Consider the following 20,923-nt stretch of genomic DNA (forward strand, 5'->3'; position numbering starts at 1 on the left):
AAACGGCAGAGTTTGTAACAATTGATGCGGACGCAATATCGATCGTACAAGTGGAGAATTAGAGAAGCGTTTTAGATTGCACGTAGCAGATTACGGGCAGATCTAAAATTTGCTGACCGAAGCAGCTCGCTTACACTACTGATTAAGTCCACGGGGACCTAACCTCTACCCGTTGCCCGATTCTTATTGGTATTTTCTGTTGTGTGAGTCATCGATAGCGAAACCGGTTCGTATTTGTTTGAATTCTAGAGACATCAGACAAGAGAGTAATCTCGGTTCGGTATGAATCTATGACACTAATTCGAATTGTTCAGCTACATAACCGAACAAAAGCCGAAAATTCAAAATACTTATGTTTTGGTAAACCGATGATTATTATGATTTATTGATTTATAAACTCTCTAAAATTTTCATTAAAATGACGTTAGGCGATTCGAATATTTTATGCAATATTCTATAACCTTTGGTTGGGTTTATGGCAGCACATGTAAGATAAGATTATTCTCAACTTTAATAGTATATACCTTTTCGTCGTTTTCTTGATGGCTCATGTCACTACATAAATGATATATTGATTATTCTCTGAGAATATTCTCTTCTCAAAACCAACAAATTTCAGATATTATCATCATATCATGTTTGAAAAGTAGAAAAACACCAAATTCAAATTTATTACGATTCTTAAATCAAAAATCAAAAACAGCAAATACAAATAAAGAGCTCAATAGACTTCAACGTGCCACTGCTTGTTCTTCCTGAGCTGAGAAAGCTTCAAGTCCCAGCTCTCACCTCTCTCTTCTGCAACTCTCTTAAGTGTATCTTGAATCCCAGGCATCATTCCTTTAAGCCCACAGAAGTAAATATGAGCTCCATTGTCCAAAAGCTTGAAGATCTCATCACTATATTCTTCAATCTTGTCCTGCACGTACATCTTTCCACCTTTCTTGTTCTTCTCCTCTCTGCTCAATGCCTTGTCGAACCTAAAGTTGTCTGGATGGTCTTTTAGGTACTTGGTAAACTCTTCGTCATAGAGAAGGCTATCGGTGTTGGCCACGCCTAAGAAGAGCCAAGCTAAGCCGCTAAATGTCTTGTTTGGGACGTTTTCCATGAACATTCGACGTAAGTAGCCTCTGTATGGAGCCACTCCTGTTCCCGTGGCTATCATTATGTGTGTCGCGTTTGGATCACTCTCGGGTAATAGCATTACCTTCCCAGATGGACCTGGTTTTGAAATGTATATTGAGTTAAAAGAAAACTTAGTCCAAGGGGTCTTTAAGTATGAGATCAGTTGGTTGGGTAATTAGTTTACATACCGGTGATTTGAATCTTGTCACCGGGCTTTGAATCACATAGGAAGTTGCTGCAGACTCCGTTCTTTGAAGGATCTTCTTTTCCAGTCTCAGGGTCGTAATAAACAGCTCTACGTACACACAAACTCGCTGTTTTACCGTCAAAGAAATCTCCGTACCTTGTTGATGCAATTGAGTAAAGGCGCACATTGTGTGGCGCTCCCGGTTTCTTCGGGTTCTCACCCTACACGCAAAAGTTCCAGTTCATTAATAGATTTAAGAGATTAAGAATGGTGGTAACAATTTGAAGACAACGTAACAGCACGAGGGACATGACTTACTGGAGGAATCACACCGTAACTCTGTCCTTCCCAGTAAGGAAGGTTACCATCATGATCGATGACGATATGACAAGTTTCTCCAGGGGCTTTCGGGCCAACTACTCGCTCCACAGAGACAATCTTAGCGGTGTAAGACTCCTTGGGTTTGTACAAGTTCAAAGGAGGATCCTTAGGGTCTTCCAACTCTATAGGAGAGACAGTAACCTTGGAACTACTTGTTTGTTGAACCGACATACATATTGTCGTGCTCGGGTACCGTTTCCCATCTCTTATGCTTGTTGTCTTCTGGTTCAATGCTAAAGAAGATGACCATGACTTGCTGTTGAAGCTTATGCTATTGTTCTGCTGCAGAATGGAAATAGAGTACAACACAAAGCAAGCGATGGTTTAAGATCAAACTCAAGCAAACAAAACAATAGACATCATGTAGAAGACAATCAGAATCCATGACTCTGAGTATGAACACAGCTCAAGCTCGAATCTTTATACTTATATGAGAGATTAGATGCATCACCTTGAAGACGGATCTTCTAAGAGAACGTTGGTTTTCAATTGAAACTGAGACAGCACCAGCCTGTATAGAAGAAATTTAAACTCCATCAGATTAAAACTCCTTTCTGATAACAAATGAAACTCAAATACAGGATCACTAAGAAAAGATCGTTAATCGAATTAAAGACAAGCCTAAACCCAGATTAAAGATCAATAAAACCTCAAATCAATAAAGTTTTTAAAAATTCCCTCGTTTTCTCCGAAAACAGACAAATGGAACATTAAGACCCAAATCAAACCCCTAAACAAAACAGAGGATTCGAAACTCTCCAGCTATAATCACTATAATCAAGAAGATATAAAATCCAATCGTTGACTAAAAAAATAAGGAAATGTGTGGAGGATCTGACCTGAGAAACAGCAGAGTGAGACATTGTTATCGATCTGAGAAAGGATTATTAGTCTCGTCGGAACCTGATTAGAGCAATCAATAATGAGAGGAAGATGATGATGAACTCTAGGGTTTTTAAATACAGTAAGCAACACGATCCTTTGAATCTCCTCAAAGGCCAAGCTTCCTTCTTCTCCTCTTTTGGACTCCTCCAACTGACGCTCTCAGACTTCTTAATTAATTAATTAGATTTTTCTTGTAAGCTTTAAAAATTAATTCATTATTAGCAATAACCGAACCGAATTGACAAAATGTTCCCAAACCGAACCAGTTCAAATCATTTTCCTGAACCGAACACACCAAACATAATCAATAACCAACCAAAAGATTATTAGTATCTGTTTTCTTACAATAATACATGATAACATCTTTATTGTTCTTGATACAATTGAGAAAATTATAGAGAAAACCCAAAAAAAAAGGAACGATTCTACTTGGTATTATTATGAATGTGATCACAATTAACAGAGGAATTTTGCGTTTTCGGGTAACCGAGAAAATAAATGAGAGCAGAAGCGACCATCAAAGCCACGCCGGAGAGTCCACACACCAAGCTGCCCACAACCAGCACGTGATTCATCACGCGATCATCATCCTGATCTTTTGATAGCGTCTTCATTGGAGACTTCACCGCACTCGGCAATATCGAGCTAGACGGTGATGATATCGACGTTAGATCATTTGAAGAAGGTGGTCCAAAGAATGACGTCATTTCTGATGACTCGCCTGGTTCGTAGTAGTACTCGAGACCGTGATCGGACGGTCGTAATTCTCTTGCATTGATAATCGTTGATTCTAGGACGATGATGAACATGATCAGCATTGAAATCAACGGTGGATACTCACTGGTTTTGTGTGCGGCCATTTTCTTGTTGAAGTTTTCTCTTAGGCTTAAAGAGAGTTACAACAACTTTACAAGACCTTCCCGTGAAGGAAGGCTTTATACGAGAATCCAAACAAGACGAAACGACTCCGTTTTAAGCTACTTCGAATGTTGCCACTACATTCGACTAAACATGTAGTATTTCTTTATTCCACGTTGGCTAGGAACAGTGTCTCTCGACTCTTGTGCTTTGTCTGAATTTGGTATAAATAATTCTCGTGAGTTTCCTTGTCGGAGATTGGCCCTAAATTCACGGGGATCTAACACAAATTAAGAAATATAAAACCTCCCATTTTTATTTTTCCAGTTTGAATTTACCATATACTTCTCGGGAGTATTTTTGTCATCGATTTATAATATAGCTATAATAAGATTTGTTTTAAATAGCGTGAAAAAGGAAAAATAACAAGTAAACTACAGTAGCAGTTATAGATTTATAGTTGAGTGGTATCCAAGGTTCTATTTCTTGAAAGCAAAGAAGAATCCTTGAAAGTTGTTTTTTTTTCATCAATTAAAAACATAAATTTCCAGAAACAGAAAAACAATGATATTTGCATCAAGATAAATTAAACAAAATTCATGACTTTTTGACTCCACCAACGATGATGATCCCCGAAGAAGAAGTTGAGTCGCCGCTTCAGCATCTACCATGTGAGTCGTTTACGTCTCCCCCAAACGAATTCGCTGTGAACTGCTTCGCACGTATCTCAAAAATGCATTACCCTTCACTTTCCCTCGTTTCCAAAACCTTGCGTTCTCTCATAAATCATTTCAGGCAAATTCTCAATGCTAGCTGATCTTCATCTCAAAAGTGTTAGTAGAGGAATTTGAGTACTGTATCTTTTGTTTTCACTTCGATCTTGGAAACAATTTTTTATCTCCAATGTTTCAAGTTTCAACTCAACCTTGGTCAGTTACTAATCTGATAGTAAAGCCCATTTTTAATTGGGCCTGGCCTATATAGTCACCAAACGCAAAAACGATGATACTCTCTCTTTACAGATAACGTAAGATAAGGAGAGGTCGTCGATGCGATGACATGTACTGCCACGTCATCAATGGAAAGAACACAAAATCGAATCTCTCTGTCTCCCTCTTCTTCTTCCAGTAAACTTGGATGACACTGTGAATTTCATAATTTGCCCTTCTCCGGAATGGCTAATCACTCTCGGCCTCACATCTGCCAGTGTTTGACTCGGCTAGCCTCCGTCAAACGGAACGCCGTCGTCACAGTCTACGGAAACCGGAAGCGCACCGGCAGGGAGTTCGTTGACGGCGTACTGAGCCTTGCCGCCGGACTGATTCGTCTCGGCCTCCGAAACGGTGATGTCGTCTCTATTGCTGCTTTTAACAGGTACATTTTTCTACGAAAGTTCTGAATTTTTCAAATTTGAATGAATGGAGTGAGTGAGGACTTAAAATTTGGGTTTTTTGAATCTGAACCGTTGAAAGTTTGGTTTGTTGTTATTTGTGGTTTCAGTGATTTGTTCTTGGAGTGGTTATTAGCTGTTGCATTGGTTGGAGGAGTAGTTGCTCCTTTGAATTACAGATGGGTCAGTCTCTCTTTTTCAAGTCCAGTGTCTGCTTATTACATCCTTTTTAGTATATTGTGTTATGTGTAAAATAAAGTTCCTGACACATTATTTGGTGTTCTTAATGATTTATTTGTGTGAAAGGGCAGAGCTTGAAAGAAGCAAAAATGGCAATGCTGCTAGTAGAACCTGTGCTTTTGGTTACTGATGAGACATGTGTCTCGTGGTGCATTGATGTTCAAAATGGAGATATACCTTCCTTGAAATGGCGTGTGTTGATGGAGTCTACTTCAACAGATTTTGCAAATGAACTTAACCAGTGTATGATTTGTTTTATAAACCTTAAAACTCAAGATTAAGGAGATGGAATTGTGACTCAATTTTTTTTTTGTTACTGGCCAGTTTTGACAACCGAGATGCTTAAACAGCGTACACTGGTGCCTTCCTTAGCAACGTATGCTTGGGCTTCTGATGATGCTGTTGTTATATGTTTCACTTCTGGTACAACATGTTTGATTCTGCTTCCTCCATAATGATCTTCAGGCTACTTGATCTCTTTTTGTTTCGATTTTATCGCCTTCTTGGGATAGGTACAACGGGAAGACCCAAGGGTGTGACGATAAGCCACTTGGCTTTCATAACACAGTCTCTAGCTAAGATTGCTATTGCTGGCTACGGTGAGGATGATGTACGCTTTTTACCTCCACTTATCTGTTTGTCCTCAATGAAATCTATAGAGCTGAATACTTCCGTAAGTAAATAGTCTCTTAAATTTCTCTGCAGGTGTATTTGCACACGTCTCCATTAGTTCATATCGGCGGTCTGTCATCAGCTATGGCCATGCTAATGGTTGGAGCTTGCCATGTTCTGCTGCCCAAGTTTGATGCCAAAACAGCTCTTCAAGTTATGGAACAAAACCATATAACTTGCTTCATCACCGTCCCAGCTATGATGGCTGATCTTATTCGTGTCAACAGGTAAAAGTCCTTGCTTGAAGTAAATTTCGGTCTGTAAACCGTTGGTTGGCTGAAATACTTTTACTCAAAGGACAACGAAAAATGGAGCTGAAAACCGCGGTGTGAGAAAGATACTAAACGGAGGTGGATCTTTATCAAGCGAACTCCTTAAAGAAGCTGTGAACATCTTCCCATGTGCGAGGATACTTTCAGCATATGGTGAGTCACTCTCATCAAGCTTCTAAATCAACCGTTTTTGTTAATGTTTTGACTTTGAGATGTTGGTTTTAAAGGGATGACAGAGGCGTGCTCTTCGCTGACCTTCATGACTCTCCATGATCCAACACAAGAGTCTTTTAAGGTGACTTATCCTTTGCTTAACCAACCAAAGCAAGGCACATGTGTTGGCAAGCCTGCCCCTCATATCGAACTGATGGTTAAACTCGACGAAGATTCATCGAGGGTCGGGAAAATTCTAACGCGCGGACCACACACTATGCTTAGATATTGGGGTCATCAAGTAGCTCAAGAAAATGTTGAAACATCAGAATCCAGAAGCAATGAAGCTTGGCTTGACACAGGTGATATCGGGGCCTTTGATGAGTTTGGTAACTTATGGCTTATAGGCCGGTCCAATGGCCGAATCAAGACTGGAGGCGAGAATGTTTACCCCGAAGAGGTTACCTTCCAACACAAGAAACTGCTCGATATTACCCTCAAGTTTTTTTATGGATTGAATTTACGCAGGTGGAAGCTGTTCTAGTAGAGCATCCAGGGATTGTTTCTGCTGTGGTGATAGGCGTCATTGATACTCGTCTTGGAGAGATGGTCGTTGCTTGTGTTCGTTTACAGGAGAAATGGATATGGTCTGATGTTGAAAACCGTAAAGGAAGTTTCCAACTGTCAAGTGAGACACTCAAACATCATTGCAGAACACAGAACCTAACCGGGTAAAATATCTTTGATAATCTAGTTACTTAACGAGTAAATTGTTGTATATATACTTATCAGTTTGATGAAATTCATGAAACTTTTGTTGGACAGGTTTAAGATACCGAAGAGGTTTGTCCGATGGGAGAAGCAGTTTCCGTTGACAACAACTGGGAAAGTGAAAAGAGATGAAGTTCGAAGACAAGTTTTGTCTCATTTCCAAATCATGACTAGCTCTCTCTGATCATTACAATTTTAAACCGTTAAAACATTCTTTATTTGTTTGATGATACAAATTTTTAGTTAGTTTTAGTTTGATCATTAAACCCATTATTGCCCTTTAATACAGAGACAACTAAACCATACAGATCAAAATCAACAATATTTTCGAGCCGATCATTTTTCTCTGTGATCAACTAAACCAAACCCATTCTTGTATCAAGACTTCAAGCCGATCATTTTCGAAGCTCTCTCTCAAAGAAGTTTCCGATTAGTATCTAACTATCTATGGATTTAATCTTCTATCATATCGTTTTCAAGCTTTATTTTAACTGGATCTCTTTGGTAAAAAATTGCGTGTTTCTCTTGGTTGTTGTAATTGTAAATTAATTTTAATATAAATATGGTTGCACAGAACAAAAAAAGAACAATAATAAAGTGGATTCAAACCTAAATGTATATTATTTGATTTTTCCAACGTGAAAAGAATGCATGACCGTACAATAATCAGGAACCACTAATTTTACCTACCAAAACTATATGTATATGTTATTACTTTACTGATGGGATGGGATGGGACCATAAATAATTCATATTACATTTATGATCATCAGCAGAGATTGAGACTCTCAAAGCATCACCGTGGTGATAAATGGAGGTGTCTTCCCTAATTTTTTAATATTTGATTAAAGACACACATGAAGAAAGATAACAAAAATGTCTATAACAAGACATTAAGGGTTTGAATGGTTACGGCGGACAAAACCTCCGATCATACCACTTTTTATTTACTATTCATCAATTATAATCCACAGTGGTCTGGACCAAAAAAGATAAAAGAAAACCGCAGCGGCTTATCTGCGGACCGCTTTTACATACAAATAAACTTGGTCCACAACGGTTTATTGTCTGCTTCAAAAATGAAGTAGACTAAACCGTAGACAAATTAGACCGCTTTGTCCGTTACATCCATTCAAAGAGTAAAGACATCTTTAAAGACACTCTTGATTGATCAAGACTTTTGACCTAGAATCTAAAAACGAAGAAGAAGCCAAATAAGATCGAAAGAGAGGTAATTTAGACACCATTAATTGTTCGCAATGTTTATAGGAAACACTTCATTCTTTTATAGAGAGAGAAAATTATAGAAAAACTAAGCAAGTACTTGTAAGTGTATATTTAATCTCTAAGTTTAATCTCTTAATTAGATTTGTTTTCAAGCTTAGTTTAATCTCTAAGTTTGGTAAGCGTTCTTCAAGTGGTACCTACCACTGTCCAGAGCAATTAAATTCACTGGCCATAGCTCTTTACTACTTACTTGCTCTATTCCGTATTCTTATTTAATGACCCTCTTTGCTTCTGCTTCCTTCTTATCATTCACTCACGACACTAACCATGACCAAATTCTCCGAGCCAATCAGAGACTCCCACGTGGCAGTTCTCGCGTTTTTCCCCGTTGGCGCTCATGCCGGTCCTCTCTTAGCCGTCACTCGCCGTCTCGCCGCCGCTTCTCCCTCCACCATCTTTTCTTTCTTCAACACCGCAAGATCAAACGCGTCGTTGTTCTCCTCTGATCATCCCGAGAACATCAAGGTCCACGACGTCTCTGACGGTGTTCCGGAGGGAACCATGCTCGGGAATCCACTGGAGATGGTCGAGCTGTTTCTCGAAGCGGCTCCACGTATTTTCCGGAGCGAAATCGCGGCGGCAGAGATAGAAGTTGGAAAGAAAGTGACATGCATGCTAACAGATGCCTTCTTCTGGTTCGCAGCGGACATAGCGGCTGAGCTGAACGCGACTTGGGTTGCCTTCTGGGCCGGCGGAGCAAACTCACTCTGTGCTCATCTCTACACTGATCTCATCAGAGAAACCATCGGTCTCAAAGGTAACTAGCTTTTTAGCGTTTAGTGATTATTCCACAAATTCAGCTACTACACTTTGTATGTATTTATGGTTATTATTATTATTTATCTCCTGGTAGATGTGAGTATGGAAGAGACATTAGGGTTTATACCAGGAATGGAGAATTACAGAGTTAAAGATATACCAGAGGAAGTTGTATTTGAAGATTTGGACTCTGTTTTCCCAAAGGCTTTATACCAAATGAGTCTTGCTTTACCTCGTGCCTCTGCTGTTTTCATCAGTTCCTTTGAAGAGTTAGAACCTACATTGAACTATAACCTAAGATCCAAACTTAAACGTTTCTTGAACATCGCCCCTCTCACGTTATTATCTTCTACATCGGAGAAAGAGATGCGTGATCCTCATGGCTGCTTTGCTTGGATGGGGAAGAGATCAGCTGCTTCTGTAGCGTACATTAGCTTCGGCACCGTCATGGAACCTCCTCCTGAAGAGCTTGTGGCGATAGCACAAGGGTTGGAATCAAGCAAAGTGCCGTTTGTTTGGTCGCTGAAGGAGAAGAACATGGTTCATCTACCAAAAGGGTTTTTGGATCGGACAAGAGAGCAAGGGATAGTGGTTCCTTGGGCTCCACAAGTGGAACTGCTGAAACACGAGGCAATGGGTGTGAATGTGACACATTGTGGATGGAACTCAGTGTTGGAGAGTGTGTCGGCAGGTGTACCGATGATCGGCAGACCGATTTTGGCGGATAATAGGCTCAACGGAAGAGCAGTGGAGGTTGTGTGGAAGGTTGGAGTGATGATGGATAATGGAGTCTTCACGAAAGAAGGATTTGAGAAGTGTTTGAATGATGTTTTTGTTCATGATGATGGTAAGACGATGAAGGCTAATGCCAAGAAGCTTAAAGAAAAACTCCAAGAAGATTTCTCCATGAAAGGAAGCTCTTTAGAGAATTTCAAAATATTGTTGGACGAAATTGTGAAAGTTTAGGTTGTTTACAACATAATTGAAGACTATAAATGTGATTTCAAAATTAACAAAATCATAGTCAAATAAGTGTGTGCCTATTCTATTTTGTCAAAGTAAGAGTGTATGGATCTATTCTATTTCAAAGGGTTGTTGATTTTCATTGTACCTGATATCTATATTTACTCGGATCTATGTTTATTTTTATGACAATTAACAAAGTTTATAAAAGTAAGTTGTAGTCTATTAGACGATTAACCTTGAATTCAGGAAATACTTAAAATCATTATTTGAAGTTCCTTTTAGCCCTATTTCATAATTACATGAGTTGTGTTCAACAAGTATGATTTAACTCTTGCTTGGTAATCTTAGATCATCTGCTGCTTGAATGTTATCTCTTCTTGTTGAGTAGGTAGGTATGTTTGTAAAAGAGATCATCAATAGCAAGAATTGGAATTTGACAACGAGATTCTTATGCACTATTGTACATATGTACCAAAACCACAGTAGGAGAAAAATATATATCACCATGGCATTTCTGAAGATTCAAGAAACATTGATTTCAATAATGAAGCTATACGTGGCCGATTAATTCTCTTGTTAACTTGATAAGAAGTTCATGGCCAACAATGCTGCTCCAACAGCTGGCTCTACCTGAAGATACATACCAGTACACACTTATTCAGTCGTTGACGGGGAAAGAGAGAGAGAGAGAGAGAGAGAGATAATGAATGAGAGGTAGAGAATATTCAACCTTTGGTATGATAGTTTGAGCCCCTGGAAAGTATCTGTTAATGCGCTTAGAGACTTCTTTTCCAATGTCCCATTTCTGATTAGCGTTAAGGACTCCGCCTACCATTACAACCGGGAAAGAAGCTGTCCCATCTGAAACAAGAAGAATCTGATACTTTAAGGAACCGGGTGTCGAGCAAAGGAATAAAAAACAGAGTCAGCTGGACATGTAAAATCACCTTTGCCACATAAACCAAGTCTCTGTACAACAGCTTTCACACTGAGAGCTAAATCCTCAGCTGCATCAACCAAGATCTTATCTGAAATTTCATCACCAGCTTCTGCACAAGAGACTACTTGAGGAACAAGAGCAGCGATACGTGCCCAAGATGGATCAGCGTAAGTCCAACTACATCCAGAAACATTAGACTAGCATTTTAAGTTGTGTACGGTTTTCGTCCTACGGGACAATAAATAGAAAGGAGCACTTCTCTTCAGGTCTGAAGATTTTTAAATGCAGTGATGGATACAAGGAAATTATAGAAAGGCATATGTTTTGAGATCAGTCATTAGTTTGAAAAAGAAGGTACCCGATGAGTTCGTCTGGAGAGGAGAGTCCAAGTGCTTTTAAGATGGTACTTGTAAGCATCGTTTGTGGGCCACGACCATCATGAGCTCTAATCACCGCCGTTAAGGCCTGTGCAGCAATTCCATAGCCACTGTAAATAGTCACATCATCATTCACACAATTATCGGTTAAGGAATCTCAATACATTTCAAGTGTATTTCCAACAACTATATAATGAGAAAGTCTACAGCTACAATCATAATTTTGACTCATGCATCTGTGAAGCCTTATACGAGGTAAAATCAAAACTAATATTCTTCTGGCAAGATGGAACCGGTGATAAAACAAACCTCACTGGATAGAAAGAATGCGAAAGCAGAGACATTGTGATGTGATTTTTTCTTGTTAATCGTAGAACTGAAATTGATATGAACCACAACATGGGAAGAAAGATACCTTCCCCAATCACCTAAGATTGGTCCACCACCAGATGCCCTAGCCTCCTTGCCATCTTCATCAAAGCCATAAGCTATACATCCTGTACCAGCGATTAGAACGCAGCCATGGAGCTTTCCCATGGTTCCACTAGCTAAAGCCACTATAGCATCATTCTGAACATATACCTTGACATGACTAGGAAACATGTCCCTGCAAAACATTTGGGAAGAGGGTAAGCTCGAGATGATTTACACCTAAAATTCCTATAACCTAATTCACAATGGACATGACTACCACCTTATCCAATTTTCTATCTTTTCCTGGTCTGAGGGATGATTAACACCTGAAACACCTAAGCATACACCGCGAACATCTGATTTATCAAAACCAGACTGTACAAGTGCCTCAGAAATCACTTGCTCTAGTGAATCCCTTGCTGCAGTTTCTGCATACACGATGCACATTGAAAGGTGACTTTAATATGGAAGAAATATCCAAGTGGTGCCACAGCTATATCCAAATATTTGCTGCAAGCAAAACCAATACCGCACACACAAAATAGATTAATTCCACACAACTAGAACCAAAACACACACACAATGGTTATTATATTCAGCTAAGAACAAATCCATTTTCAATTCCAGAATCAGCTAAGAGCAAGTACCACATTGCAACAGAACTTGATTAAATTAGATCAGACACACTCCTATTAATGATTATCAAAGCCAAACATTCATTGATATCTATTGCCCGGAGCTAAAATTATCGCAATTCAACAAACTCCAGAAAAGTTCAACAACCCAAAAAGCTGAATTCAAAATTCAAAATTGAATAGAGAATATGAGACGGAACCTCCAACGCTGTTGCGATTGGTGCAACCGGCGACGGCACGACCGAGGATCGGAAGAGGATCCGGGAAACGTTCACCAAACGAAAAAAATGGAACGCAAACGCATACCGTTGAGGTGGCGCCACCGTCAAGGCCCAAGATTACGCCGTTTACGAAACCGTTCTCCTCCGTGGCTTCTCCTCCTCCATCAGCTTCAAGCTTCCGAAGGTTTCCATTGCTATGTGGATTCCTCATTCACCAATAAAAACCAACCCAGATGAGGTCAAGGAAGATGGAGAAATGGGTCGTCGAGACTTGAGACACGCCAGTAAGAAATTAGTGCCCTTTCGATCGGAGATCAAGGATACCTGAAATTTTCAATTTCGTCGAAAGATATATATCTCTCTGTCTTTGTTGACTTTTTCAGGAAATATTATTTTAAAAGGGTTTATCAACGACAGAGGATTAACAATTATAGCAAAATCTTTCATACACGATTTTTCTTTTTATAGGTAACTTTTTTAAGAGGAGTAGATTTTTAGATACATTTATCTACACACTACAGAATTCGGTTAAATGATAATAGTCTTTGTATTTGAAAAAATATTCATGAAAATTAGTATTCAGATGAAATTATATACACAAGCGTTCTAATCGTTTTGACAAAGGAAGAAGCAAGTTTCAAAACACATGAGAGGAGAAACGAATCTTCTGCTTTGGATCTTGACAAAAGGGAAACCTCCGGTAATTGGGAAGCTTGTTATATGAGTCATGAGTCTCATGACTAGTGCTGTTGAAGATCTAGCTGGCTCTGTCAACCTGCAAATCATAACAAGAGTGGTTCTGAGTGCTAATGATCGATTAGATCAAGAACCTGTTATGTAGATTAAAATGTTGCGTATGCTAGGACAACTCCTAAGTTCCTAACCAAATCAAATCCTACGCTGAGACATGAATGACAAAACACTAAAACCGCTAAGAAGTATATCCCTAGAAACCTCCTAGTTCTGTGAGTCCTTGAGCCACGTGACTTAATGGATTAGAGACTTTTCCTATCACTCCAGGTAGCATTCGCACAGCTAAGCTTTGTTAGATTCACCTAAAGTGAACATTGTTCTCTTAGAGTAGATCATCTCCTCCTAAAACATGCAAAGTGTAAATGCAACTCATAAGAACACTCCTAGAAGGCTAGAATGCAATATGTGGAAGTAAAACTGTGAAAAGAAAAATCATGCAACCTTTTGTTTTTAGGCTTTTCTATGCAAATAAATATAAACAGTGCAGGATTTAAACTCCACTAGGTGTGACTACGCCGAGATGCATAGCCACAAAAAACATCATAAATAAATAAGCAAGTCAAGCGATAGGATACCCTTTCACATCCCATCGGGAAAATGCAAGAAATGAACGACATGGGATGTACAATGGAATGGATGTCATACCTAGGATTTTGATAGCGCTGCAGAACCAGTTTTGGAAGGACCCTTGAGGCTGGAAGTTCATAAGTGGGATATCAAATCCTCTAGGAGCTCAAGGTGCTTGAGTTTGAGAAGTATTGACTCTATGTACCCTTAAAATTCCCAAAAGGAACCTAACCCTTTGCTCCTCTTGCAGAACCCACAGTTCCTCCTTTACTATGGAGGACTCATCATACGACTACTCCTCAACTTGTCATTCATTATCTGGTTACTCCTTTTCTAATGTTCTATTTTTTAGTTACAAACTAAAAGTAAGATAGAAGACAATTCAAAATTCGAATGACAGTTTTGTATCTTTGTTGGAATTAGTATAAGAAATCTTTTCAAGAAATTATAATATTGTAAGAACAGATAGTGAATAATAAGAGTATTCAATTATCAGTTCCTCTAATGCTGATGCTAAAAGATACTTCCTTTTAATGTAATGGTTCCCATTTCTAAACTAAACTGCATTGCAACTAAAATAAGCTGTTACAGCTTTCATTCTGCCTCCAACAAAGTTTTCTTCTATCTGAAAGCACAGCATAACAAATTTGTCAAGACAATAGTTTCCAATAAATTAGCTCTCCTAGTATTCTTCTTGACAGTGCGTCTTACCTCAAGATTTAACGGAGGCGACGAGAGCCAAGCTAGTTCTTCCACTTGTGCTAAATCAACATTTCGCGGTAGAAACATAATGATGTTAGGTGTAATGGACTGAGCAATCTGAAACAATGAGTACCTACACCAAAACAAAAACTCATTACAAGATCCACAACTATATTGAACACATCAATAGGTAAAGTAATCTTTTGTTACCCGTCTCTTGGTTGAAGCATATCCAAATTGTAACTCTCAAAATCTCTATACATTGGTCCTCCCCATGGTGGTGAAAGAAACACTACATCTCCCTAGTAGACAAGCGCAACAACAACAACAACAAAAGGGTCAAAATAAATCTTCACACTTGCAGAAATATAAAAACTGATAGAGAGAAGAAAAAGAAGATTACTTTGAGAGAAGGAGCTAATTGTATGAAATCACCAATGACAAAATCAACACGATTAGCAACTCCATAAACCATGGCATTGTTCATCGCCAATTCAACTTTCACCGGATCAATGTCAATAGCAACAACAGAAGAACATCTATATAAAAAAGAGTCCTTTAGAAAAACATCACAATCTTCTTGATATTGAGAGAGATAGAAAAAGGTTTACACTTTAGCAAATTGAATAGTGTTACCACCAACGCCTGAGAAGCAATCAATCACCACTTTGCCACGATATCTCTGAGCTTGTTTGATTGCGATTTCTTCAGGAGTCACAGAGTACCATCCTTCTTCATCCATTTCGATACCTTGGTCATATCTTGAGAAGAGATCGTAACGTTGAATCCAGTACTTAGTGATTTTATGTCTCCTACCATTATCTTTCTCTATCGTTGATTTTACCTCTGCAGAAGAAGTATTCGGTTTTTTTCATCAGAAAAGTTCAAAAATTGGAGAAAGGCGCACAGATTCTGGGCAGCTTCTATTTACCTTTCTTCAAGCGCGATCGTTTCTTGAGCTTCATCGATCTCGTCATGTTGTGTGACTCGTGAGTCAAAGAGTCAACTCGTTCAACGCCTCTGATAGTCCGAGAAGATAAAGCGGGGTTCGATTCGATTCTACGGGAAATCGAAATTCTCGGTATTAACTAACACTCGATTCTCGACCGGTTTGGATTAAACCGGTCCGAGTCAGTCCATGAATCGCTTGTATTTGGGATTTGGTAATATTGAGTAGCTTAATATCAACTTATTAACTTTTCTTCATAATAAAAGTTGGAAGTTCATAAGTGGGAATCAAATCCTCTAGTTGTTCAAAAAACATCTCTTACAAATTATAAAAATGTAGGAACAGTCGAACAGATAATGAAAGACAAGAGTCAGTTCCTCTGTTTCCTTATGTAGAAAGATTTCGCAACTAAACCACATTGCTACTAAAATAAGCTGTAATGGCTTTTATTTCGCCTCCAATGGAGTTTTCTTCTATCTGAAATCGTGCATAGCATGCATATGAAAAGTGTCAAGAAAAGAGTTTGCAACAAATTAGCTCTTCTAGTGTTCATTAAATAAAGTACCTCAAGAGTAAGAGGAGGTGACGAGAGGCAAGCGAGTTCTTCCAATTGGGCTAAATCAATGTTTTTCGGTAGAAACATGATGATATTAGGCGTAATCGATAGGGCAGTCTGAAACAGTGAGTAGCTACACAAAACCAAAACTTCATTACAAGATATGTATTACAATATATAAGAATTAAGCACTACTTTATCATGTATTGAACACAAATCTAAACCAATAGTTAAGAGTTAGATATGTTACTTACCCATCTCTCGGTAGGAGCATATCCAACTTGTAGCTCTCAACTTTGCTATACGTTGGACCTCCCCATGGTGGAGAAAGAAACAATACATCTCCCTGCCAAAGTACGTAGAACATATATATATGCATGATTTGAATCTATATGTGACTATTGTTTCAATGTTATTACTTATTTGAGACTCTCTCTTTTTTCTTTCCATTTTTGTATTCATTTGAATTAATTGTTCTACTATTTATTATGTATATACAAATTTGTTTATAAAAAAAAAAATTAGGATACAAATTTGTTTAGATACCCTTTGTAGATCTCTATTTTGAGGAGAAAAAATCTATAGAGAGAAGAAGATTTACCTTGAGAGATGGAGCTAATTGCATGAAATCACCAGTGACAAAATCTATACGATTAGCAACTCCATAAACCTTTGCATTGTTCATTGCTAATGCAATCTTCATTGGATCAATATCGATAGCTATAACAGAAGAACATCTAAAACAAAGGTATAAAGATTAAAAAAACATATTTTACAACCATTAATCACATACTTGTTATAGAGAGAAAGATAAAGTTAATATTACACTTTAGCAAATTGAATAGTGTTACCACCAACACCTGAGAAGCAATCAATTACTACTTTCCCACGACATCTCTCGGCTTGTTTGATTGCGATTTCTTCGGGAGTCACAGAGTACCATCCCTCTTCATCCATTTCGATACCTTGGTCGTATTTTGAGAAGAGATCGTAACGTTGAATCCAGTACCTACTGATCTTAGGATTCGTACCATGTTCTTTCTCTATCAATGATTCTGCTTCTGTAGAGTAAAGAAAAACTAGAGATATATAAGAAAGCAAGAAAGTCACATAAGATTGGAACATTGAGCAGTGTTTATTTACCTTTCTTCATCGATCTCGTGTTGTGTAGTGTGATTCTTCACTAAAAAAAAGTCAACTTTGTGTTCAATGCCAAAAAGAGAGTGAAGAATGGTCCGACAAGAGAGAGTATTGGTTCGAATCTCCCGGGAATCGAAATATTCGTTTTCTTTTAATATTTAAAGAGCTAATTTGATCTCCACCGGTTTGGATTAAACCGGACCGGCTAAAAGAAATAGATCAATTTTGAAAATCTTAAGGCTTGATTTCATGATGGTGTTTTTGATGAATTTAAATTGTGTTTCCTGAAAAAAACAAAGGTCATTTTTTCTGGTTTCTTGTGATGTTTTAGTCTAAATGCTAATGATATATAATATAAAGTTGCTTGCATAATCTTTGGTATGGTCAACATAGCAATCCCGTAACAGCAAGAGGCAGCTCACGTGACGTGATTTGATAGTTACACAGCATGAGATATATGCTAATCACAAAAAAGTCAAATACATTAATATTTCCATGGTTTGAATCATTATAACGACTGAGTTGGTAATCTTAGTCACAAGAAGATAATTTACAATTTTAAGTTGTAGGATTGATTCAACGATCATAACTTAAGAACGTCTCTTCAATCTGTGGTTCCTTTGCTTCCTTTCTTCGAGTAATTATATAAGCTTTTAGGTATATTCTCTTGTACTAACGGATATTTGTTGTTTCTAGTATTTTTTTTCCTCAGATGAATCTGAATTCTTGATTTGTATGTTCTGTACATGTTGTGAAGTTTAAACTAGAAAAAGTGGGAGGATAGTAACTTGAAGCATATGAGCCAAAAGTCAAACTATTTAAAAATACACCAAAGGAGCTTGAGATTGATTAGGTAATTTAAGTTAGTTATTCTCACGTTCTTTAACTATATAGTAGTGCTTATTTCCTTCCTAGCATTAAGTTGCAGAAAAAACAGAGAAGTAGAGATTTTTTCTCTTCTCTTCAAATTTCATAGTTCATTAAAATTTGTGTGTTGAATGAGGCAATCTCATGTTTAAGATTGTTCTTAAATTGTCCTCTGAGTGATTCTAGTTGGTTTTGTCTTTTGACTTTTTGTTGTCTTGATCTCTCTATTCAGGTTTTTTTGGTCACGTGAGAAGAAGCTTTAGACATGGCGTCGTGGACTTCATCTGAATTCCTCTATGAAGAAGTAAAACCACCAGGTATTCATTTCCTAGAACGTTTCAGGCGTTCAGGAAAACTCTCTTTCAAGCAATATCAAGCAATGGTCTTTGTCTTGACCTTCATTGCTTATATTGCCTTCCACGCAACACGAAAGCCTAACAGCATCGTCAAAGGAACACTCTCTGAACAACCAACCGGACATTTCAAGGGTGCAGATAAAGGTGGATGGGCTCCTTTCGATGGTCCAGATGGAACAGCTCTGCTTGGACAAATCGATTTGGCTTTCCTCTCTGTTTACGCGGTTGGAATGTTTGTGGCTGGTCATTTGGGTGATCGTTTGGACCTCAGGACGTTTCTAACAATAGGTATGGTCGGGACAGGAGTGTGTACTGCTCTGTTTGGAGTCGCTTTTTGGGCCAATATCCATGCTTTCTACTATTTCCTTGCGATTCAGACATTGGCAGGGTGGTTTCAGTCTATTGGATGGCCTTGCGTGGTTGCGGTTTTGGGAAACTGGTTTGATAAGAAGAGGAGAGGAGTCATTATGGGTGTTTGGAGTGCTCATACATCATTAGGGAATATCATTGGGACTTTAATCGCTACGGGGCTTTTGAAGTTTGGTTGGGGATGGTCTTTTGTTGGTCCGGCTTTGCTCATTACGTTTCTTGGCATTGTGGTTTACCTATTCTTGCCTGTGAACCCTCATGCTGTTGAAGCTGAGAGAGATGGGAGTGAAGTTGATTCCACAATGAGACTCGGTGACACCATTACAGAGAGTTTCTTAAGCTCTAGGACGAGTACTGGATTCGATAGAAGAGCTGTCGGGTTCTTAGCGGCTTGGAAAATCCCCGGTGTTGCTCCTTTCGCCTTCTGTCTCTTCTTCACCAAACTGGTCTCTTACACATTCCTCTATTGGCTTCCTTTCTACGTAAGCCAGACTGAGATAGGAGGAGAACAATTGTCACAGGAGACATCGGGAAACTTATCGACACTCTTCGATGTTGGAGGCGTTGTTGGAGGAATCTTAGCCGGATATTTCTCTGACCAGCTCGACGGGAGAGCAATTACAGCCGGAGGATTCATCTACTTAACAATCCCAGCTCTGTTCCTCTACAGAATATACGGTCATGTCTCAATGACAATCAATATCATCCTCATGTTCGTAGCTGGATTATTTGTTAATGGACCTTACGCTCTCATCACAACCGCGGTTGCAGCTGATCTCGGTACTCACAAGTCGCTTAAAGGCAATGCAAGGGCTTTGGCTACAGTGACTGCTATTATAGATGGAACAGGATCAGTTGGTGCAGCCATTGGACCTGTTCTTACAGGTTATATCGCTGCGATTAGTTGGGATGCTGTGTTTTACATGTTGATGACTGCAGCTTTGATCTCTGGATTGTTGCTCACTACGCTTATTATAGAAGAAGTGAAAACTTTGTTGTATGGATCTTCTGAAGAAGATCATGAAGTCGCTGCTGCTTCTACATCAAGACCTCCCATTGATGTCCTCATATGATATATCATGACTTTGATCTTTTTTCTTTTTGTTTCTTTTGTTTTTCAATCTGACTTGTCTTCACTTACATGACTTCGTACTTGTATTATTTATTGTAAGGTTTGAATGAAAACATCCCTCTTGGTTTTACTGTGTCTTGTCATTGTATTATCTATTGTAAGGTATGAATGATGTAACTAACCTAACCCAAGGAGGATAACTTCCGGTATAAGTTACTTATGCATTAATCTTCTATCTGAAAACAATAAAGATCTCCAAAACCAAACATGAGAGCCAATTGCAATACACAATAGCATGCCTGCAAAGAAGTATGTTTACCCAAAAATAAAAATAAAAATCACAATCGTTTCCAACTTCAAAACTTGTTTGAGTGAAATGATTCGTCACTATCCTAAAACATCAAATGAGAGTATAGTCTCTGGTATGGTTTTCAAAGAACTTATTTGCTTCTTCCAAACCCAAAACATTTCTCAGTTAGATAAAGCGGAGCTGCATTTTAGAATCTTTGTACACACATCCACTTCTATGCCTAAACATTACAAAATAAAAGCATAGCTTATATCAAATAGACTTTGTACAATTAGCTCTATATAATAAACCTTGCCTTGTAACACACACTTGGGACAACCACAATCTTTCCATATCAAAATGGGCTTAAAATCCTATATGGGCTCTGTATGAATATGAAAAATTGATCGAGGGACAAGCACACTATTAATTACTGGTTGTAACAATAAATAAATAGATGGGTGATTTGATTGTATGAATGAGAAATGTGAACAAATGTTTTTTTCCCTGCTACTACGACTAGTGTACTTCTAGGGACGGTACGGACCAAACGATATCGTAAAGACAAAAGAGACCTTAACGTGTCCAGAAGCAAGCGTAGGTTGACGAGAGGATAAAATAGGAAATTAGAGTCGAGGGGTTATTAATGAATGCTGATGATCTACCGGACAAGTGCATGTGACCCACTTTCCCTATTATTGCCACCGCTCTTATCATTTGTCTCTTTCTCTTCTTTTCTCCTTTTTTTTTTTTTTTTTTTTTTTTTTTGG

General features: G+C 38.5%; 8 protein-coding genes and 1 long non-coding RNA gene across 19 annotated transcripts; 3 read left to right on the plus strand and 6 right to left on the minus strand.

Annotated features, from left to right (window-relative positions):
* Positions 1-501: 501 nt before the first annotated feature.
* RFNR2 (root FNR 2) lies at positions 502-2,760 on the minus strand. Of its 3 annotated transcripts, none has more exons than NM_179403.4 (5): positions 2,533-2,756; positions 2,145-2,204; positions 1,631-1,975; positions 1,314-1,533; positions 502-1,221 (listed from the first exon to the last, which is right to left on the minus strand). In NM_179403.4, the coding sequence occupies exons 1-5, from the start codon at positions 2,554-2,556 to the stop codon at positions 722-724; spliced, it is 1,149 nt and encodes a 382-aa protein (NP_849734.1). In that variant the 5' UTR covers positions 2,557-2,756; the 3' UTR covers positions 502-721. The 3 variants fall into 3 exon arrangements, with proteins under 3 accessions (NP_849734.1, NP_564355.1, NP_973942.1); NM_102787.1 differs by having other exon boundaries at positions 558-1,221; positions 1,631-1,972; positions 2,533-2,760; NM_202213.1 differs by having other exon boundaries at positions 558-1,221; positions 2,657-2,734.
* An 11-nt stretch (positions 2,761-2,771) lies between these two features.
* Positions 2,772-3,511, minus strand: AT1G30515 (GATA zinc finger protein). Its single transcript, NM_102788.2, has one exon. It carries the CDS (start codon positions 3,436-3,438, stop codon positions 3,004-3,006), a length of 435 nt encoding a protein of 144 aa, NP_564356.1. The 5' UTR covers positions 3,439-3,511; the 3' UTR covers positions 2,772-3,003.
* Positions 3,512-3,968: 457 nt separating this feature from the next.
* On the plus strand, positions 3,969-7,351 carry AAE14 (acyl-activating enzyme 14). Of its 4 annotated transcripts, none has more exons than NM_001332903.1 (10): positions 3,969-4,810; positions 4,937-5,009; positions 5,138-5,309; positions 5,391-5,496; positions 5,586-5,676; positions 5,772-5,965; positions 6,036-6,163; positions 6,238-6,623; positions 6,692-6,894; positions 6,989-7,272. In NM_001332903.1, exons 1-10 carry the CDS (start codon positions 4,611-4,613, stop codon positions 7,116-7,118), a joined length of 1,683 nt encoding a protein of 560 aa, NP_001322322.1. In that variant the 5' UTR covers positions 3,969-4,610; the 3' UTR covers positions 7,119-7,272. The 4 variants fall into 4 exon arrangements, with proteins under 4 accessions (NP_001322322.1, NP_174340.2, NP_001322321.1 ...); NM_102789.5 differs by having other exon boundaries at positions 5,391-5,489; positions 5,579-5,676; NM_001332905.1 differs by having other exon boundaries at positions 4,449-4,810; positions 6,238-6,894; positions 6,989-7,351.
* A 310-nt stretch (positions 7,352-7,661) lies between these two features.
* AT1G06347 lies at positions 7,662-7,948 on the minus strand. Its single transcript, NR_139067.1, has one exon. It is a non-coding gene; the product is annotated as an other RNA (long non-coding RNA).
* A 235-nt stretch (positions 7,949-8,183) lies between these two features.
* UGT78D1 (UDP-glucosyl transferase 78D1) lies at positions 8,184-10,187 on the plus strand. Its single transcript, NM_102790.4, has 2 exons — positions 8,184-8,978; positions 9,075-10,187. Exons 1-2 carry the CDS (start codon positions 8,489-8,491, stop codon positions 9,944-9,946), a joined length of 1,362 nt encoding a protein of 453 aa, NP_564357.1. The 5' UTR covers positions 8,184-8,488; the 3' UTR covers positions 9,947-10,187.
* On the minus strand, positions 10,188-12,991 carry AT1G30540 (Actin-like ATPase superfamily protein). Of its 4 annotated transcripts, none has more exons than NM_102791.5 (7): positions 12,513-12,991; positions 11,958-12,105; positions 11,679-11,870; positions 11,245-11,373; positions 10,894-11,063; positions 10,677-10,807; positions 10,188-10,576 (listed from the first exon to the last, which is right to left on the minus strand). In NM_102791.5, exons 1-7 carry the CDS (start codon positions 12,742-12,744, stop codon positions 10,523-10,525), a joined length of 1,056 nt encoding a protein of 351 aa, NP_564358.1. In that variant the 5' UTR covers positions 12,745-12,991; the 3' UTR covers positions 10,188-10,522. The 4 variants fall into 4 exon arrangements, with proteins under 4 accessions (NP_564358.1, NP_001321926.1, NP_001321927.1 ...); NM_001332906.1 differs by having other exon boundaries at positions 11,958-12,187; NM_001332907.1 differs by lacking the exon at positions 12,513-12,991 and having other exon boundaries at positions 10,201-10,576; positions 11,958-12,497.
* A 75-nt stretch (positions 12,992-13,066) lies between these two features.
* AT1G30545 (S-adenosyl-L-methionine-dependent methyltransferase superfamily protein) lies at positions 13,067-15,627 on the minus strand. Of its 2 annotated transcripts, NM_102792.7 has the most exons (7): positions 15,487-15,627; positions 15,167-15,401; positions 14,959-15,094; positions 14,766-14,857; positions 14,565-14,688; positions 13,932-14,478; positions 13,067-13,308 (listed from the first exon to the last, which is right to left on the minus strand). In NM_102792.7, exons 1-6 carry the CDS (start codon positions 15,530-15,532, stop codon positions 14,410-14,412), a joined length of 702 nt encoding a protein of 233 aa, NP_174343.4. In that variant the 5' UTR covers positions 15,533-15,627; the 3' UTR covers positions 13,067-13,308; positions 13,932-14,409. The 2 variants fall into 2 exon arrangements, with proteins under 2 accessions (NP_174343.4, NP_001321929.1); NM_001332909.1 differs by having other exon boundaries at positions 14,959-15,401.
* A 105-nt stretch (positions 15,628-15,732) lies between these two features.
* On the minus strand, positions 15,733-17,475 carry AT1G30550 (S-adenosyl-L-methionine-dependent methyltransferase superfamily protein). 2 transcript variants are annotated; one of them, NM_001160914.3, is made up of 6 exons: positions 17,204-17,475; positions 16,887-17,121; positions 16,662-16,797; positions 16,315-16,406; positions 16,070-16,193; positions 15,745-15,981 (listed from the first exon to the last, which is right to left on the minus strand). In NM_001160914.3, the coding sequence occupies exons 1-6, from the start codon at positions 17,211-17,213 to the stop codon at positions 15,913-15,915; spliced, it is 666 nt and encodes a 221-aa protein (NP_001154386.2). In that variant the 5' UTR covers positions 17,214-17,475; the 3' UTR covers positions 15,745-15,912. The 2 variants fall into 2 exon arrangements, with proteins under 2 accessions (NP_001319114.1, NP_001154386.2); NM_001332910.1 differs by having other exon boundaries at positions 15,733-15,981; positions 16,887-17,337.
* A 733-nt stretch (positions 17,476-18,208) lies between these two features.
* Positions 18,209-19,977, plus strand: G3Pp3 (Major facilitator superfamily protein). The gene has a single exon (NM_102793.2). It carries the CDS (start codon positions 18,333-18,335, stop codon positions 19,863-19,865), a length of 1,533 nt encoding a protein of 510 aa, NP_174344.1. The 5' UTR covers positions 18,209-18,332; the 3' UTR covers positions 19,866-19,977.
* Positions 19,978-20,923: the final 946 nt, after the last annotated feature.

This window comes from Arabidopsis thaliana (genome assembly GCF_000001735.4).
Source record: "Arabidopsis thaliana chromosome 1 sequence".
Taxonomy (NCBI): Eukaryota; Viridiplantae; Streptophyta; class Magnoliopsida; order Brassicales; family Brassicaceae; genus Arabidopsis; species Arabidopsis thaliana.

Excerpts from the sequence above, each read along its gene's own strand:
- RFNR2 (NM_179403.4), bottom strand. The coding sequence starts at position 2,556 with ATGTCTCACTCTGCTGTTTCTCAG. Across the intron at positions 2,205-2,532 it reads CTCACTCTGCTGTTTCTCAG|GCTGGTGCTGTCTCAGTTTC; the intron begins GTCAGATCCTCC and ends TCTTCTATACAG. Across the intron at positions 1,976-2,144 it reads TTAGAAGATCCGTCTTCAAG|CAGAACAATAGCATAAGCTT; the intron begins GTGATGCATCTA and ends TCCATTCTGCAG.
- AT1G30515 (NM_102788.2), bottom strand. The coding sequence starts at position 3,438 with ATGGCCGCACACAAAACCAGTGAGTATCCACCGTTGATTTCAATGCTG.
- AAE14 (NM_001332903.1), top strand. The coding sequence starts at position 4,611 with ATGGCTAATCACTCTCGGCCTCACATCTGCCAGTGTTTGACTCGGCTA. Across the intron at positions 6,624-6,691 it reads AGAATGTTTACCCCGAAGAG|GTGGAAGCTGTTCTAGTAGA; the intron begins GTTACCTTCCAA and ends GAATTTACGCAG. Across the intron at positions 6,895-6,988 it reads AGAACACAGAACCTAACCGG|GTTTAAGATACCGAAGAGGT; the intron begins GTAAAATATCTT and ends TTTGTTGGACAG.
- UGT78D1 (NM_102790.4), top strand. The coding sequence starts at position 8,489 with ATGACCAAATTCTCCGAGCCAATCAGAGACTCCCACGTGGCAGTTCTC. Across the intron at positions 8,979-9,074 it reads AGAAACCATCGGTCTCAAAG|ATGTGAGTATGGAAGAGACA; the intron begins GTAACTAGCTTT and ends ATCTCCTGGTAG.
- AT1G30540 (NM_102791.5), bottom strand. The coding sequence starts at position 12,744 with ATGAGGAATCCACATAGCAATGGAAACCTTCGGAAGCTTGAAGCTGAT. Across the intron at positions 11,871-11,957 it reads AAGATAGAAAATTGGATAAG|GGACATGTTTCCTAGTCATG; the intron begins GTGGTAGTCATG and ends AATGTTTTGCAG. Across the intron at positions 11,064-11,244 it reads TCTCCAGACGAACTCATCGG|TTGGACTTACGCTGATCCAT; the intron begins GTACCTTCTTTT and ends TTCTGGATGTAG.
- AT1G30545 (NM_102792.7), bottom strand. The coding sequence starts at position 15,532 with ATGACGAGATCGATGAAGCTCAAGAAACGATCGCGCTTGAAGAAAG. Across the intron at positions 14,858-14,958 it reads AATTAGCTCCTTCTCTCAAA|GGAGATGTAGTGTTTCTTTC; the intron begins GTAATCTTCTTT and ends CTTGTCTACTAG. Across the intron at positions 14,689-14,765 it reads ATGCTTCAACCAAGAGACGG|GTACTCATTGTTTCAGATTG; the intron begins GTAACAAAAGAT and ends GTTTTGGTGTAG.
- AT1G30550 (NM_001332910.1), bottom strand. The coding sequence starts at position 17,185 with ATGTTCCAATCTTATGTGACTTTCTTGCTTTCTTATATATCTCTAGTT. Across the intron at positions 16,798-16,886 it reads ACTATTCAATTTGCTAAAGT|ATGTTCTTCTGTTATAGCTA; the intron begins GTAATATTAACT and ends CCTTTGTTTTAG. Across the intron at positions 15,982-16,069 it reads CACCTCCTCTTACTCTTGAG|ATAGAAGAAAACTCCATTGG; the intron begins GTACTTTATTTA and ends GCACGATTTCAG.
- G3Pp3 (NM_102793.2), top strand. The coding sequence starts at position 18,333 with ATGGCGTCGTGGACTTCATCTGAATTCCTCTATGAAGAAGTAAAACCA.